This window comes from Sinocyclocheilus anshuiensis, unplaced genomic scaffold (assembly GCF_001515605.1).
Source record: "Sinocyclocheilus anshuiensis isolate Anshui unplaced genomic scaffold, SAMN03320099.WGS_v1.1 scaffold869, whole genome shotgun sequence".
In the NCBI taxonomy this organism is placed as follows: Eukaryota; Metazoa; Chordata; class Actinopteri; order Cypriniformes; family Cyprinidae; genus Sinocyclocheilus; species Sinocyclocheilus anshuiensis.
This window is the reverse complement of record NW_015558630.1, coordinates 275,048-293,061: the sequence shown is the minus strand read 5'-3', so window position 1 is coordinate 293,061 and position 18,014 is coordinate 275,048. Positions and strand designations below refer to the sequence as shown.

Sequence of the window (18,014 nt, the reverse complement as noted above, 5' to 3'; positions counted from 1 at the left end):
CTTTTACTCAAGTTGTTTTGGAATTGGTGACTTGTAACGTGTAGTGGAGTAATTTTCACTGTAAGGCATCTGTACTTTTACTCAAGTATGGTTTTTATGTACTCTTTACACCTCTGCATGTGTGTCACCATGATGGGGTTTAGTGTTAGTGTGAATGACACTGTGCGCCTTCTAAATATAAGTATTGCCCTCCTTAGCTCGTAGAAAAGCTGTTTATGATGAGCTTTGGTTCATCATGTGACTTTCTCATCACCATCAGTTTTTGGTGGTTATCAGTGCATTACAATGGTTCAAAACAGATATTAGTACTTCAATGTGTTGGTTTATTAACATTACATCAGTTAATGAAATACGGTATTTTATTGTGAATTTAAGTCAAGTCTGTAAAACCTAAAATTCTACCATATTTTTTACGGTGAATTTCTGGCAACCACAGCTGCCGGTATTTTACCGTAAATCTCAAAGATTTTTATTTACAGTGGTGTAGAACAACAAACTACAAAATTACAGAGGTTGCTTGAGTGCAGCAAAATATTAATATTTCATGAGCTAGACTAAAAGAGGTTATAAGCACCAACTGTTGAGCAGCAAGCAACATTATTATTTCTTTTTCTATTTAACTAGTAAAAGAGACACCAGAGCTCTTCTCCATCTGTCCTACCATGACCCAGCTGTAGCTTTTAGGACTCTCATCTGGGATATCTTGCTAAACCCATGAGATCAAACTCTGCAACTCTTCAATCTTGCTCTTTAGGACATTTGGTCCAGGCTTTTAATGTGCCCATTGTTTAATGCATATTTTTACACTGTTTTCAGCTATCTCTCTAATGCTTCAATGTTGCTGTATGCAATCAAAATCACTCTTCAGTGAGAGAATGAGATCATCACATGCTCTTCTCTGAGAAATACTCAAGCCAGTTCAACAAAACGCTGATTCTTGAGACGTGGTACAAAAACCATATACATACATAGAAAAAAAGGGCTTCCTAGCAAAGGACAGCAATTAACTGTTAGGTTATGGTTTGTTTGGTTACAGCATGAATTGCTATTTGATAGTCAGCTGATAGTATATGGGAGGGAAAATCTCATTCTACAGAATATTTCTGTGTACAAAGAAAAAAAAATGTATACGTCCATGTTCATTTTCCAAAACAAAGCAAAAAGAAAAAAAGAAAAATTCTGGAAAGTGGACATGGGTATGTACATTTTTATTTGATTTTTTATTTATTTATTTGTTCACTGTAAGTCTGCATCTTTTTAATGCATTTTCCAGGATTTTTCTTTTTCTTTCTTTTTTTTAATGCATATATCTACTAAAATTATGTCAGTTTACTGTAGTCATAACAGCTAACAGATATGGACTAAATCACACCATTTTGAAAACGGGAGATGTTCTGTTACATTTAGAAAATCTCTTGTGGTGAATTCTGATGAATGATTATTATGCAATCAGTTTCTATTCTATTATTTAAATTGTATTCATATTTTATTTTTAAAGGCAGGAAACACACCTCTGCATCTAGCATGTCAGAATGGACATTCCCAGACCGCTCGAGTTCTATTACAAGGTGGAGCGATGCCTGACAGCAAAAACAATGCAAGTGCACTCTTCTAAAATCTTTACAATCTATTTTAAATGATTATATTAATTGCAAAGTGAAAGTAAAAAGTTAAACTTTAAATACTGAAAAATAACAATTTCTTTCCTTCCAGGCAGGTGACACTTGTTTACACATTGCTGCACGCTACAATCACTTGGCCATGATTAAGATCCTCTTGGGTTCTTTCTGCTCTGTGACTGAGAAAAACCAGGTCAGATCCTCATTCTGATTGTTTTGAATCCAGCACCAATGTGGTTTATTTTTTGTGTCACTGCTGTGTCCTAGTTTCTAAATGATTTTGTCTAAGACTAAGTTAATAGGCAATTATGCTATAAACTGTCAAATGAAAACAAAACTATATAATTATTTATGGCTTGATAGTGTATTATTTTATACTTCAACAAACCATAAGAAACTGGCACACAATGAAAAGTTCAGAGGCAAATGAACAAACAATTAAATGGTCTGCTTTTAACCTCTAGATTGTAGTTAACATTACAGCATCTTCTCCTGTTAATTGCATGTACAATTGCAGCTTTTTTGGTCATAGTCTTGGGGAAAATCAACATATTTTACAGATAGGAGACACTGCGCTCCATGTCGCTGCTGCCCTAAATCACAAGAAAACTGTCAATCTGTTACTGGAAGCTGGAGCTGACGCAAACATCAGAAACAACGTAAGTCATGTAATCTCATGAAATGCTTCAATCTCTTTATGATTGTGTGGTTATTTTGAAAGTAAGTTATAATGGGGGTGGGGATGGGGTTATAACAGGGCTGCTCAAATTGAGCTGTAAATTGCTTTGGATGACAGCATCTGCTAAATGACAATTTATTTACATGCTAAATCTATCAACAGACAGGCCACACTGCTCTTGATAAAGCCCGGGACAACAACAACCGAGATTTGGCTATTCTTCTAGCAAAATCCAATCAGGTAAGTAATGTTATTAAATTAAAAGATTTTCAATTTAGAACCAGTTCATTGTCCTGTTAGACATGCTCTTTATAGCAAAGCATTACATGATTACTTGATTCACTTCTGACTCAATCAGCTCTACTGAACGAACCGGTTTGATGAATGACTCAATGACTCACTCATAAAGGCAACAAAATACTGTTCTTTTTAGCAGCATCATATGACCCCTTTAATTTGTTCCTAAATGAACGAATAAGTTTTAATGCTTTAATGGCTCATAAAGGCAGTCCCTTGATCCATTTCTAAATGATTCAGTGTTTTGGAATTAATTGGTTGACAAATGATTCAAATGACTCACTCATAAACACGTGTCATCACCTACTAGTACAACAACGTAACTTGAGCACAGAGTCAATGAAAATTCTCCACACATACTGTAGGGGCCATTCACACAGAACATGGTCTTTGCATTAAAAAAAGCAAAGCTCAGTGTAATGAACAAAACGCAAGCTCTGGAGAGATATTTTTTAAAAGGTGATCTTCTTTTAGCCTGAGCGCTGCTTTATAAGAACACAGTATCGTGTGCGAGGCACTGCAGAAGATGCAAGACGTGAGCTAAACGGTCGAACGTTTCCAAATGAAAAAATATGTTCTTACAAGAACCAGAAGAAGAGAGTGCTACACGGGGGTCTTTATATAGCCACTGGTGCTCATTGGCACATCAAATTATGTAGACCGAATATACTTCCAAGGCACTCACGTGGTAAGATAAAAAGGCTTTGATGAACTGGGCTTAAATCATTACAACTAGTTAAAAGTAGATCTACGCATTTCGGCAAAACAGCCTTCTTCTTCATAACTAGTTGTAATGATTTAAGCCCAGTTCATTAAAGGCTTTTTATCTTACCATGTGAGTGCCTTGGAAGTATTTCGTCTATATAATATGAAAAAATATGTTGTTCTGTGTGAACAGAACATAACTGGTTTCAAGGACCAGAACAAACTTCTAAAATATCAGCGGGAAATATTTTTCTTGTGAATATGTTTATTTTGCCAAATGTTTACATGTTTACTTTTGAATGGCTGTCAATGGAAAAAGACACGTGCTCTCAGATGGTGTAGGTCTTTTTTTATTTTTTTTTAGTTTTGTATTTTTTGTTTACATTTTAATTTTAGTTAGTTTTAACTATTATTAATAAGCGCAGTTATTAATAAAATTGTATTGTGTTCTTGTCATTTTTATTAGTTATTATTTTTTAATGTCTGTATAGATTTGTTTCTTTTTATTTCAGTTTTAAAATGAAAATGAAAATAAATAAAAATGAGAAATGTTGCTTTGGCATCTAGCTCAAATAAAATAAGTTTTAGGTTTTTTAGATTTTATTTTATTTCAAGTAAGATTTTTTTTTTTTTTGGTTTTCTTTTAAGTTTTAAGTTGAGGTGCTATTTGTTTTTATATTAGACTTTTTTTATATTTACTGTTGCACTAAAGTCCAAAAGTGAAGAATTTATGTTATTTATTACTTGATTGTTCAAGCTACCTCACAGAAGTGCTCTGTTTGTTAACAGAGTTGTTGAATGTTAAAATAAGGTGAATTAAATAAAAAATAAGGAACATCCTGGATCTGTTTTTTCGCTCTTCTTTATTCTTTTTTTATGTATTATAGAAGTATCGGATCGGGACTCGGTATCGGTAGATACTCAAAATCAAATGACTCGGACTCGGACTCGAGGGCAAAAAAACCTGATCGGGACATCCCTAGTTACAGCATCTACCAGCAGGAGCTAAATGAAATATCCTAACCATCCAAACTTCAATCTTTATTTTATCAGTAGCTTCTGTAACTCAAGTTGTATGTCCTTGCTCAGTTGCAGAGGTTTGCTCGTGGAAAGACAGTGAGAAAAAGAAGAGATGTCTTGGGGACCCAGAGGAGAACTCAGTCCCTCCCCAGAGTTCCTTCCTCCCAACAGAAGGTGGAAAATTCAGATAAGATTCACCCATCTAGAACGACATCTGCGCTGTCGCAGATTCATCGTTTGTAATATGATTGGGGTCTAGGGGCCAGTGAGAAGAAAATGTCACATGACTACTAAGCTTCCATAACCCTAAAAGAGATCAGAGGTCATGTGATTGCTTTCGCCTAAATATCTCTCTCATGCTAAGCACTCCCATCATTGTGCAGGACTGTACTGAAGTGGCAGAAGACACAAACAACTGTGATCAAGTACATCACAGGATACAACCTGAACAGAACACAGCAACTTTGAGCCACGGCACAAGGAGAAAGATCCGGAGCCCAAGAATAAAGGTAGCGATATTACATTTATATCAATATTAATTAACATTATTATAATAATTTATACTTCAATTTTATACTATATACCAATAAACCATGATGTATGGTGATATGGTGTTGTATGATTTTAGATGGTTTATTTTGCAATAATGACATGCTAACTGTACATTATTCTGCTTATTAGATGACTTAATAAACAAATAAACATGAACTATTGATTTATTTATTATTTTAATATTAATCAAATGAATCTTAATAACATTGACATTAAAACAATTTACAGATTGTTTAGATATATACAGACATATTAACTTATATCCACTGTAAATAGTTAAGAAACATTTCTTTTATCGGTTTAACCCAATATAATCAGGTAGACTCATATTATTACATTTTTAGGTGACAATTTTTGAAATGATCCTAGAGGGTTTATTTTGCAATAATAAAATGCTGACTGTGCATTATTCTGCTTATTATGTGGCTTAATAACTAAAAAAAACAAACATGACTCATGAGCTATTTGATTGAAGTTATTATTTTAATATTTAAAAAATCGTAATAAAAAATCTTAATGAATCTTAATTTTACTATCAAAACAATTTAGCGATCATTACATGTATTAAACTATATCCATTATAAATAGAAAAATCTGAATTGCTTTTATTGGTATAACCTAATATAATCAGGTAGATTCATACATTTTTTTTGTCTTAAATAAAACAAGTTCATTTAGATGTTATCACATTTTCAGGTGATTCATTTTACCTGACAATTTTTTTTTCCTAATAAAAATCTAGTAATTCTAAATATGTTTTTGCTATTAAAAAAGTTGGACCATGTGTTCCGGAGAGAGTATCAGCTACATGAGAGAGGATCTCCATCCCAGAGAGTAAAACACAGCAGCACCAGCTCTCAGGAAGAAGAGGAAACTCCTGGAAAAGCCTATCAGCTTTATACACTTTACAGGGATAAAGATGGACAGATAAAGCAGGTAAACTCTACATTAGAGTTAATGCAATGCATTTGTTTGTTTTAAACCTCTTAACCAGTGTCTGCAAACAGGCTCCTGCGAATGACTGTCATTGTAAGCCCCTCATTAAAACGCTGGAGAATAAGCTGAAAGCCGCAAAGATGGAGATGAGGTCAGAAATTCACACAGTCCAAGAGGAGATGAACTGCAGGCTGGGCAGAATAGAGCAAAAAAACAAGCATCAGGTTTGTTGTTTGCTGTGATATTGTAACTTTTTTATTTACAATTTCCTTAATAACCCTCTATATTTGGAGATGAAACATATACATTACTTTTTTAAAGTTTGGTGTATTTTTACAAATATTTTTATAAAATGTCTCTTATGCTTACAAAAGCTGCATTTATTTGATCAAAAATACAGTAAAAATAGTAATACTGTAAAATGTTATCACAATTTAAAATAACTGTATTCTATTTTAATATATTTTAAAATGTAATTTATTCCTGTGATGGCAAAGCTGAATTTTCAGCAGCCATAAATTATTTGAAATGTTTAATTCATAAGTAGATTATCTGAAATATAAATCTTTTGTCACATTATAAATGTCTTTACTACCACTTTTGATCAATTTAATGCATCCTTGTTGAATTAAAGTAGTAATGTTTAAAAAAAAAAAAGAAAATCTTACTGACCCTGAACTTTTGAACGGAAGTGTACTATAAATAAATAATAAATAAATAAATTATTTGGCATTCTTTGAACTTGAATGAAAAAATGTCTTTCAAAAATGTATGAAAATAAGTATAAATAACTTATGATGAATATAAGTTAACTTAGAAGGAGAAAGACTTGATCATGGTTAGTTTTGATGCATGGCTCTTCATGGTATTAGAGACAAATATCTCTTTATGTTCAGATTAAAGTTCTTGAGAAACTCATGCAGGAGCGTGTGTCAGCTGAGACAATGGAGTGTCATTATCGAATCAATCAGAGAGCCACCCTGGAACGCTTGGCGGATGAGAGAAAACAGGTACCATACCTTAAGAGAAGAGATGCACTGCAGTTGCATCAGCCTAGACATGATTGATCAAACTTATGTTGCTCTGTTTTTATCTTTCATGCAGGTAGCTGCTACCAATGCTGTGAAAAGCTGGTGCATGTCTAAGATTCAGGATCTTGACGTGCGAATGCCTGCAGAGACACAATACTACAAACTTCTGCACTCTCCATCAGTGGATCACTCTCTGGTGGACTCAGACCCCGAGGGTCTCCCACTGCTGTCACTTATCTCTGAGGAGAGCTCCAGCTCACTGGCCACCTATGTCAATGTGTTACCCAGCCCAGGAGCAGGTCCTAACAATGATGTGCAAAGTCTTGAATTTGGGGATGCACAATTATATATATAGTTATATATATATATATATATATATATATATATATATATAAGTGAACATGAACTGACCTCCTCGACCCATTTTACTGCCAAAATGTGGCATATTTCTGTGTGAAATGGGATATTTATACAGAAGCCAATAATAAAAATGGTTCTAAAGGTTATAAAAAAAATGCATTGGAAAAAAAAATGATCAGTGTTATTATTTCCAATAAAAATATCTAAACATCCTTAAAATAAGATCTTCTCCAACCCATTTTACTGCCACATTTTGAAATAGAGTGAAATAGAAAATATGAGCGAAATAGGAAACTCAAAAAGAAAAAAGCTGACTGATGACATCAGCTTAAAGGGAAGGTCATTTTTGATGGAAGATTATGAATAATTTTTTTTCATTAAGACCATGAAACTTATATTAAGAAAGTAAATAGGGTTAATTTTTAATTTCATGTTGACTTTAAGCATTAAACTGAGCATTTTATTTATTATTTTGAGTAAAGTGATTTTTTTTTGTGTTTTTAATACTCTAAAACTAAATCTAAAATATTAAATGAATATTTGAGAGTATATGGCTCTAAACAATAAAAAAATAAACAATAAACACTTTTATCTTTTGTTTCACTAAAATATCTTTCCATATTCACACAGATGATTATCATAACCTGTCAGCTCCTTCAGTGGTCAAACACAAACCTCTATCACGGAAGCTGGTGGCTGCTGACCCCAAGTGGTACAGAGCAGAAGTGCAGGAGGTTGATGTCTCAAAGTCCAGGTCAGACAAAAGGGATGAACTGTGCGATAGCACCGCCAGCAGCAGTCTGTCCACATCCAGCAAGCGTTACAATGACAGCGACACAGAACCAGCGCCCAGCCCGGCCTGGAAACACAGCAGGCACCTGAAGGATTAAAGCACATCACGCTCAAACCCAGCAGAACAACACCATGAAGACCCTGGAGGTGTTTTCCCAGCGGCCCGTGGAGGCCACCTTCATCCAAGAGCGGGCAAACTTACACGCCATGGAGGTGACACAGCGTTTCTTTGAGACGGTCTCCACACAGCTGGAACGCTGGTATGAGAGGAAGATCCAGGAAGCGCAGAAGGTGGCAGAACAGAAAGCCATGCAGGACAGAGCCAGTCTACTGGAGAAGATCAACACACTGGAAGAAGAGCTACAGAAGCTTCGCACTAACACTAATACAAACTCTTGACACATACAGTACTATCCCCATATACCTGGATTCCACCTAATATGAAAGTCGTGGCAATACAAATGAGATTGGAGCTTTGTAAACACTGAGTAAACTTACAGTAATTTTATTGTACTGTAGTAAAACACAGGGATGCAAAACTATTTTAAAATTTAAAAGACTCCAAATCAAATTTTCATTTTGACAATGGCAGGAATTATTATTATATGTAGGTTGTGGTTATGCTAATGGTACAACAGTGCTCTATTAGCCAACTGAGTACAGTACTTCTTTGCTCAATGTCAAGTCATCCAGAAATGAAAACTGTTATCATTTACTCGCCATCTTGTCTTTCAAACAGGGTTGAGAAAGATTCAGAATCAAAGAAGTGCCTTCCTTTCACTGAGCTGGAATGTGAATTGAATTGGCCCCACCCCACAAGAAGTTCTATTGGAATTTGAATTGGAAAGACAGGAAGAGGAACTTGCTGAATAGAGATTCAAAGAAATTTAAATGTTGTTCCATCCTTGTGAAATATATAAAGTGAATACTTTGTTTTCTATAGTACAGTGAAAGTTTATGAAGGCTGGTCTATCAAAAAAATAAAAAATACAAATAAAATAAATACAAATAATACATTTCAGCTGACATCACAGGAATAAATGTAATTTTTATAATATATTAAAATAGAAAACCGTTATTTTAAATCATAATACATGAGCAAATTAATGCAGCTTGGATGAGCATATAAGAGAGTCTAAACTTAAAAAAAGAAAAGAAAATCATATTATACAGTTTGGGATGGCATCATGGTGAGTAAAAATTGACAGAATTGACCATTTTTATATTTGTATAAAATATTACTTTAAATGTGATTCAATTATCTTCACTCCAACAATACTGAGTTATTGCTCGTGAGGACTGAAATATTATGAATTAGGCGACACGCGACTATGTTGTATAGAAATGTTTTTCAGTCAGTCAAGATTAATAGCAGACTTTTTATAATCCTAGATAGAATTACCTTAAATTACATAGTACTTGTTATTGTAAAATGTAGCTATAATATATTGCTTGATTCCTCAGTCTCTGTACCTGTACATACAAAATGTAATAGAGAATAAAGAGAACTGTTTGAAATGCATGTAAGAATGCAGTATGTTTTGTTTTGATTGATGATAGATGAGAATTCATGCGATACATGTGAAAGCTATTAAAAGTTTGAGGAGTCAAATGTTGTTTAACACTCATGATCTCTGCAGCACAGCATTTCTGTTCTTTCATATCTTTCCCACTAAATGATTCATGATAATTTTTACCACAAAGTTGAAGTTGAAAACTATCTAATACTTTGAAAGTCAAGTAAAAGGCTAAAATAATTAAACTCAAAAATATGATCCTCAAAGTCTAACATTATTTTTTAGATGTTTTCAAGGGAATACTATTCACGCTCTGTTCTTTACCCCGTTCACACCCTAAACCACTTCTCAGTAAATATCTGCAGGCGTGCTGGAATCTCATTATCTCCAAACAGTCAGATCAGGGCTGCACGAGTCTGTATTGATTGAAATGGATCAGAGTGAAATAATCTATCAGCATGGTGGATGTCCATCCCACTGCCTCCATCCAACTCCCGCCACAAACAACAAAATCTTTCTACAACACTACAACAAAAACAAAAGGCTGTTGCAGTGGCTATGGCTACAGTTTTTTGTGTTATAAATTATTATAAATTTAAATATTTAGATTTTTGCAGTGATTTTTAAATAGTATTTAAATTGGCTATAAGAAAAAAAACGAACAAAGAAAAATATAAAAACAAATTGACGTAAAAAAAACTAAATGATTGACTCCATAGGCGGAAGGGTAGCCTAAAGAGTAGCCTGCAATCTATTAAATATGCACATCATCATAAACCCGTCTTTTTAGGTATAAGTACCAGGAGGGGATGTCATTAAATATTTTTTAATAGGACTGAATTTGTATTTGTATTGTATTTTGTATTCAAGGATATCGGCAAAAGAGAAGATCCCAAGGAGGTGTGGGTGTGGCTGGGAAAAAACAACAACTCTGAGGGGACTTCACATCCACATGGGAAAGAAGAAGTGTGGTGGTGGTAGCCTGATGCAACCTTGCACTGCCCCGGTATGGGCAGGTCAGACAAATGGGATCCAAGGCCGGGTTGACAACCACAGTGCCAACGGGCCCAATGTTGCAGAGGCAGAGCAGGAGGAAAGGAAGGAGGAGGAAGAAAGGGATGTTGATGAACCCCAAGAAGTGAACTCAGTAGCACCCCCAAGAACGGAGTTGAGCCAAAGGGCCAGGAACCTGAAGAACCCACTCCGAAGGAACAAGATCAAGTGGCCAAAGGCCAACGAGGCTGAGGAGTGGAGAAAGTTGGACGAACATCTGAGCGGGCTGCTGCAAAAAGCTCTGCGCGGGTCAGTGGTAGCCAAGCTAAACCTGTTTGGGGAAATTCTGTATGAAGAATGCAGCAACAGGTATGGCGAGGTGACCATTAGAAGCCTTAATAAGATCAAAAGGCAGGAGGGAGAAAGAGATCGATGACCTGGTGGTAAGCAGAAGGCAGCTCCGCAGGCGTTGGAGGAAGGCAGAGGAGTCTGAGAAGGAGGGCCTGAAAGCTCTCTGGGATGAGATCAGAAGACGCCTTGCTAAACTCCGGAGGGTAGAACGCATCAGAAGACGGAGGAAAAGGAAGGAGAAGGAAAGATCAAGTTTCTTCAGGAATCCATTCCGGTATGCACGCGGGCTCCTTGAGGAGAAGACAAGTGGAATTCTGGATGTCTCCAAAGAAGAACTGCAGGAGTACATCCGCACTCAGTACAGTGACCCAGCAAGGAACAAACCCCTAGACTCGCCAGGGTATGTGCCTAGACCCTCAGAACCATCAGCCCTGTTTGACGCATCACCACCAAAGTTCAGCGAGATCAAGCAGGTGATCCAGCGGGCAAGATCTGCTTCAGCACCAGGCCCGAACGGAATACCGTACAAGCTGTATAAGAGCTGCCCAGGAGTGCTGAAGCTGTTATGGACCCTGATGAGAATCACCTGGACTAAGCAGACCATACCATCCGAGTGGCAGAGGGCAGTGGCAGTCTCTATTCCCAAACAACAGAACGCCAAGTCCATCGAGCAGTTCAGGAGCATAGCTCTACTGAATGTGGAGGGGAAAATCTTCTTCTCCGTGATGGCAAGAAGAATGACCACTTACCTCACGGAGAACAACTACATCAATACCAGCTGTCAGAAAGCCGGGATTCCAGGTTTCCCTGGCTGTGTAGAGCATGCTTCCATGATTTGGGAACAGATCCAGACCATTAAGAGGGAGAAGAAAGATCTGCACGTCATATGGTTAGACCTAGCCAATGCCTATGGGTCAGTGCCACACCTGCTCATAGCCTACGCTTTGGAATTCTTCTACATCCCAGACAACATCAGGACCATGATCATGAACTACTGCCAGGATATGCACATGTGTTTTGCACTGAAGAAAGTCACCACTGGTTGGCAACAACTGGAAGTAGGGATCGCAGTGGGATGCTCCATTTCTCCCATCCTTTTCGTGGCAGCGTTTGAGGTCATCCTGATTGGGGCAAGGCAGGTGGTGGGTGGGGTCCGACTGCCTGCAGGTCAGAGGCTCCCGTCCCTAAGGAGTTATATGGACGACATCACCTGCCTGCTACGAACCATGATCGAGCTGACAGTGCCATGGGAGGAGGGACTGGAAGCTGCCTACGAGAGAAAGAAGGCGAAGTATGCAGACTTGGTGGCGGAGTGCAGAGAAAGTAGATGGAGTGTGAGGCTGCACCCGGTGGAGGTGGGAGCCAGAGGCTTTGTGGGCAGATCAATATCATGCCTGCTCAAGGACCTGGGACTACGGGGAGCCACACTGAGCAGATCCACCAAAGAGCTCTCTGAGGAAGCGGAGAAAGCAAGCCACTGGCTCTGGCTGAAACGACGAGACAAGGCTTGGGGAGTAACATCGAATTAGGTTTTGCTGCAGGGGGTGTCAGGGAGACGTCCCTGTTCACTGCCCCGCCACCAGGAGACGTTCTGGGTTAAGGGGCGAAACGTCAATGAGCGGTGGTCCCCAGCTGAAGACCCTGCAGAAAACCACGTGGTATGCGGTCAGGGTTAGGCCTGCCTCAGGGAAGAGGACGCCCCTGCCATGCATAGTCCACCATAGGCACCGTAGGAGGTGCGACAGGCCTAAGGTCCAGCAGAAAGACCACCTCGCTGTAATGAATAACGTGATCACAACTTAATAAAAACATTTTAAGTTACTAACGCTTTCATTCCCATGGTTATTCAAACAGTGAACAACGAGCATACATTATCAGAGAACATTATCACTTCAGTCTAGTGCGAGTTTAAGCACTCTCAAAAAACTTCTGTTATGAATCTCTTACCGTATGTATCTCAGCACTTTGTTATTTATGAGAGAATTACCGAGATTGCAGAGTTCGGTCAGCGAGAGCGCACACTGAACAAAACTCTGGGGTTTTAGTGATGACTAATCTGGACGCCTCTGATTGGCCATTGCATTCATAAGCTCAACGGAATTGTGTGTGATTGGTTACAACGTGCAACGCAGGGAAACCGCTTAAAAAAGGAAATATGATGCAACATGGCCAGGTTCACACAGCAGAAGAATACGGTTTTCATTCCTGTATGTTCACTAGTTATTTTTGTGATTGACAACTGCATTGTAGAACTGATCTCACACTCATAAATTTGAAGTAGCCTACTCACAAATGTATTTTTGGTGCTGTGTGAACAGAACCATTCTGGACAACTTCTTATCTGTGACTTCACACATACACCTTTTCCACCAAGGCAGTTTGAGTGCTGGTTCAGAGCCAGAGCTAAGTTTCAAATCGGTTCTTTGTCTTTCGATACCCAAAGCACCAGCTCTGAACCAGGAGAAGTGGCTTGTAAGTAGCACCAAAATAAAGCTGGTCTAGAAGTAAGAACCGCTTGCATCAGGAGCTGGGGGCAGGGTTATTGTGACCAACAAGACGAACAGAAATTTTCCACCGCCATTTTTGAAATAGCAGCTAAATATGTTGGACAGGATTAAACAAAAACAACAGTGGTCCGAGGAGGAAACAAGCTGCTTTCTTGCACTCTGGTCCTCTGCAGAAGTCCAGAGTAAATTAGAAGGCGCTTCACGGATGAAACCGATGTTGCAGCAAATTCAGCGCGAGATGGCTGCAGCGGGGTTCGACAGGAACGTCGAACAGATTAGCAACAAACTTAAAAAACTGAAGAGAGAGTACAGGGACCAAAAAAGGACCTCGGTCGAAGCGGCAATGGCCGGCCACATCGAAACCCACATTTCGACAAAAGATGAGATGTATTCAGTGACGTAAGACCTGGCTCTGTGGTGGCTCTCTAGACTGTGGAAAGTCAAACCAGTTCTTATAATGCTCGCCAGCTTGCAAACCAACTCCAAACCAGCAATAGCACTAGCTCTGAACATGCTGGTGGAAAAGGGGTAACAGTGCGAGACAGCTATTCCGCCACTGTGTGAACATGAAATTTCGATACTCATATCTGTAAGTAAAACACTGACAGTGTGAACATAGCTCATATCAGAGCATTGTGCCTGGTAACCAGGTCTTTCTCACTGTGATAGCTTTATGTTTCTTGTATAACTATGCCTCCTCTTTTTTCTCATGTAAGTTAAATTCAAATCAATATTTAATGTAAATGTATTTACTTGGTGAGCAGCCACATAATAAGTGGGATAATATAAAGTCATCCACTCATTATCGCAAAATAAACCCATTCACAATGGTGTGAAACTGTTTATTTTGGGATAATGACCATGTAGTAGGTTTCAGCACATAGCCTATGACTGTTCTTGCACTTTTGCACTGTAAGTACAATTTCCCCTAGTTGCAAAACCCAACAACCTGTTCCTCAAAAATTCAGTACACATTTTGGGCCTGATCAAGGCAATTAGAAAACAAACCACTGCAGAATAAAGACCAATAGATGGATTTCTGCCTTTTGTTTGGTACCGTATGAACTCATTATGTAATGCAACATCCCTGATGTGACTTCTGGCATTTGCAGTTCAAGCTTCTGCAAGGGAAAATCAAATCAATCTCCCATTGACTCTGTCAGCATGTGATGGAAAGCTAATTAAAGGCCCTGAGGGATGGCTGGTCATTTTATAAAGCATGTATGATCGGCGAGATGATCCAGTTGTGCAGTGCCTGAAAGGTTCGGGTAGGGACAAATCAGGATAACAAAATCACATGCATGTGCTGATTGGTGGATCATGGCTTGCCTTGTTCCCCCATCATTTCAATATAAAACCATGTTTTTTAAATCAATTGCTATTGGATTTATAGAGTAAATGCACAATACTGTGCAAATATGCTTTTAATGAGAATTGTGCCACATAAAACTAGAAAAAAGAACTTGCTAAACAAATCACTGCAGTATTGATGGATTGAGTTTAGGAGGGGGGTGGCTGATGCAATCGAGTGCAAGGTCTTTCATTTGACATTGAGTGCTCACAAACGCAAACAACATGGAAAGCTTCGGCAAAAACTCAAAGGGGAACACAAAGGAAAATGGTGAAATAGAGTTGATAAAATTGACATGCGTCGTTTTGTTCTAGGTGCAGGGTTAGATAAAAAGATCACCTTTTTGAAATCTAACAGATGTGCACAATGCAGTTATGAGCTATGAAACTGGGCTTTAATTGACTGACATTATAGATTACACAAAAGATTAATGGTTAAATAGGATGGATATACATGCTTACAAAAGTTTGAAACCCATTTTCTTGTTCGAGCCAACATGCTGGAGAGCAATATCATGACATTTTGTGTGGCAGAATATATTGTATTGACTGCATGAGGGACATTTGGTTGGTTGGCATCGCGGGCAACTTTTTATGTGTGTGTGGGTGCTGTTTTCAGCAATTGCTTGATAAGATCTGCCATGGGGCATTGTCCTGTCAGTTTCTGATCAATTTCTACATCCTGTGAACTCGCTGCATACAACAACTGTGGGGAGCATTCACTGTAGCCGACATTATGCAGAGAGACTTGCTGCGTTTTAATGTGCAAACTCCATGGCTGTAAAATGAAGGAATGATTTTCCTTGTTTGGGAAAACATGCTTGTTTATACACCAAGGAAACAAGACCGCAAATCCCACAGAAACGTAAGTTCATTTTAGTTTTGTTTTGTGGAAAAAGCTTTGATTGACTTAGTTATATCATTTTGTTTGTGTTTACGGACTATCATTTGGGCAAAATTACATACAAGCAGTTAGTTGCTCCATGTGCATGACTTTCTAGACTTGGAATTTATGCGTTTTTGTTTGTCGAATACATGCAAAAAGCCTTATGCATGATGGCCAATGCATAAATGCGAAAAAAAACCCAACTTGAACAGTAGCCTAAACTCCTATTTTTTGTCTTAAACTAAGCACGGACATGTGGTGGTGAAGATGGGGGACTGGAACTTGTTGGGGAGCATTTTAGAGGAGGTCCATATTCACTCCACAATCGTGGGTAAAATATGGCTGACCATCCTGTTCATATTCCGGATGCTGGTTCTCGGCGTGGCGGCTGAGGACGTTTGGGTGGACAAACAGAGTGAGTTCATCTGCAACACAGACCAGCCGGGATGCAAGAACGTCTGCTACGACCAGGCGTTTCCAATATCGCTAATTCGCTTTTGGGTACTGCAAATCATTATTGTTTCCTCACCTTCACTGGTGTACATGGGACATGCTCTGTACCGGCTGAGGGCTTTGGAGAAAGAACGGCACAAGAGGAAAATCCAGCTGAGAGCCGAGCTGGAAGAGATGGAAGCCCTCTTGGAGGGGCACAAGAAGTTGGAGAAGGAACTGAGGAAGCTAGAAGAGCAAAGGAAAATTAGGAAGGCTCCTCTGAGGGGCTCCTTGCTGCGCACATATATAATTCATATCCTTACCAGATCAGTGGTAGAAGTGGCATTCATTGTGGGGCAGTATATCTTATATGGGATTGGACTGGATCCTTTGTACAAGTGTGAGAGGGTGCCTTGCCCGAACAGCGTGGACTGTTACATCTCCAGGCCGACGGAGAAGACCATCTTCATGGTTTTCATGATTGTCATCGCAGGGCTTTCGCTGTTCCTGAACCTCTTGGAAATATCCCACTTGGGGGTGAAAAAAATTAAACAGACTCTAAGCGGACTCCAGCTTGTTGAGGACAACAGTCTTTGCAAACCCAAGCACTCGACCATTCAGCAACTGTGTGTAATGACGAATATATTCCCCCACAAAAACCCACAGTTGAAAACTTTTATCCAACAGGGGCAAATGGACCCTCCACTGTTCCTAACCAGCGCTTGCGTCGGCTCGAGCAACGACATGCTGCAGCACAACAGTTTCACCGCAGCCACCCTCCCAGTGTCCTGCATAACCCAGCAGCCCCTGCAAATGCGGCAGCCTAGCCAGGGAATGATCCATGAACTGCACTCCCAATGGTCCATGGAGATACTAGAGGACAGGGAAAACCACGACCAGCATCTAGAGAGCAGTAACGGCTCAGAGAGGGATGTTAGGCCTTTTAACTTGGGTCATCTGGGTCCCGAGGGTCATACGGAAATACCAGCCTGCCTTCGCAACGCTCTGCACAGGCCCAGCCGTGTGCAAGACCTGGGGGACGATGCTGTGGAGTCCTCCGAGAGCGACTTCTGTCCAACCAACAGGAAAGCCAGTTTTATGGTCCGTATGCCCTCGGACAGCATTTCTGGCAGTCCGTCCTGTCCCTCCACAAGGAGTTCAGAGTCCGAGCTGGGCTCCCTCAACGACCTGCCAATGAACCCACCACCAGGGGGAGGAAGACGGATGTCTATGGCAAGTAGACACAAACAACACACAGCTACTAAGCTGGTCATATAAAGGAATTTAAAAGCGTCCTTGTCCAAAATTACTTTTGGGACTTTATTTTGGAACAGAAAAATAAATGTATTTCTAGATCAGATTCCACCAGTTACATTCAAAAAATTTAATTTGATTAATTATAATAAATATGAATTGCAAAACCCCCAATAATGCATAAATAATCAATAATGAAAAATAATCAATGTATGTATAAACTGTATATGTGTTTATATTAATGTTTTATATTATATATATTAATATTATAATAGTATTCAAATTACTTAAAATAAATAACAAAATACTAAATAAATACTGATGAATGTCATTTCTCAGATGTGTGCCTAATTGGTTTATTGATATGAAAAATGTCTTCTTCTTTTTTTACAGAGTGTATTCTTGGATATCTCTTCCATCATGAAAAAGTGAAATTAAGAAGGACAGAAGGACAACAGGAATGTAACAGGCCGTTCATGAGCAGAAATGAATGGAGATATCAGCGACAAAGGCTCTGCTTGGAAAGCACTGGTTTAACACAGCTTCAACGTGGTATAAGTTGTGCTGTTTTGCACTGTTCATTTTTTATTGTAAGCACCTTAATTTACCAGTAAAGCAAGGTATACATTTTTCCATGTCTAATTATGGAAGCCAAAAGACATCTGCGCATATTTATAAAAGCTTCAGACCTTCCGACGGCTGGCAAATAAGAAAATTTTTAAATCATTTAGCT

General features: G+C 38.7%; 3 protein-coding genes across 4 annotated transcripts; all 3 read left to right on the top strand.

Annotated features, from left to right (window-relative positions):
* The first annotated feature begins 1,500 nt into the window (after positions 1–1,500).
* LOC107680792 (ankyrin repeat domain-containing protein 6-like) lies at positions 1,501–2,685 on the top strand. Its single transcript, XM_016476839.1, has 4 exons — positions 1,501–1,597; positions 1,714–1,812; positions 2,180–2,278; positions 2,461–2,685. The coding sequence occupies exons 1-4, from the start codon at positions 1,577–1,579 to the stop codon at positions 2,596–2,598; spliced, it is 357 nt and encodes a 118-aa protein (XP_016332325.1). The 5' UTR covers positions 1,501–1,576; the 3' UTR covers positions 2,599–2,685.
* Positions 2,686–3,121: 436 nt separating this feature from the next.
* On the top strand, positions 3,122–9,019 carry LOC107680753 (ankyrin repeat domain-containing protein 6-like). The gene is made up of 8 exons (XM_016476798.1): positions 3,122–3,130; positions 4,372–4,494; positions 4,704–4,829; positions 5,647–5,808; positions 5,880–6,032; positions 6,705–6,818; positions 6,913–7,138; positions 7,830–9,019. Exons 1-8 carry the CDS (start codon positions 3,122–3,124, stop codon positions 8,087–8,089), a joined length of 1,173 nt encoding a protein of 390 aa, XP_016332284.1. The 3' UTR covers positions 8,090–9,019.
* A 6,378-nt stretch (positions 9,020–15,397) lies between these two features.
* On the top strand, positions 15,398–18,011 carry LOC107680762 (gap junction alpha-5 protein-like). 2 transcript variants are annotated; one of them, XM_016476808.1, is made up of 3 exons: positions 15,398–15,574; positions 15,842–17,260; positions 17,675–18,011. In XM_016476808.1, exons 1-3 carry the CDS (start codon positions 15,503–15,505, stop codon positions 17,711–17,713), a joined length of 1,530 nt encoding a protein of 509 aa, XP_016332294.1. In that variant the 5' UTR covers positions 15,398–15,502; the 3' UTR covers positions 17,714–18,011. The 2 variants fall into 2 exon arrangements, with proteins under 2 accessions (XP_016332294.1, XP_016332293.1); XM_016476807.1 differs by lacking the exon at positions 17,675–18,011 and having other exon boundaries at positions 15,842–17,348.
* Positions 18,012–18,014: the final 3 nt, after the last annotated feature.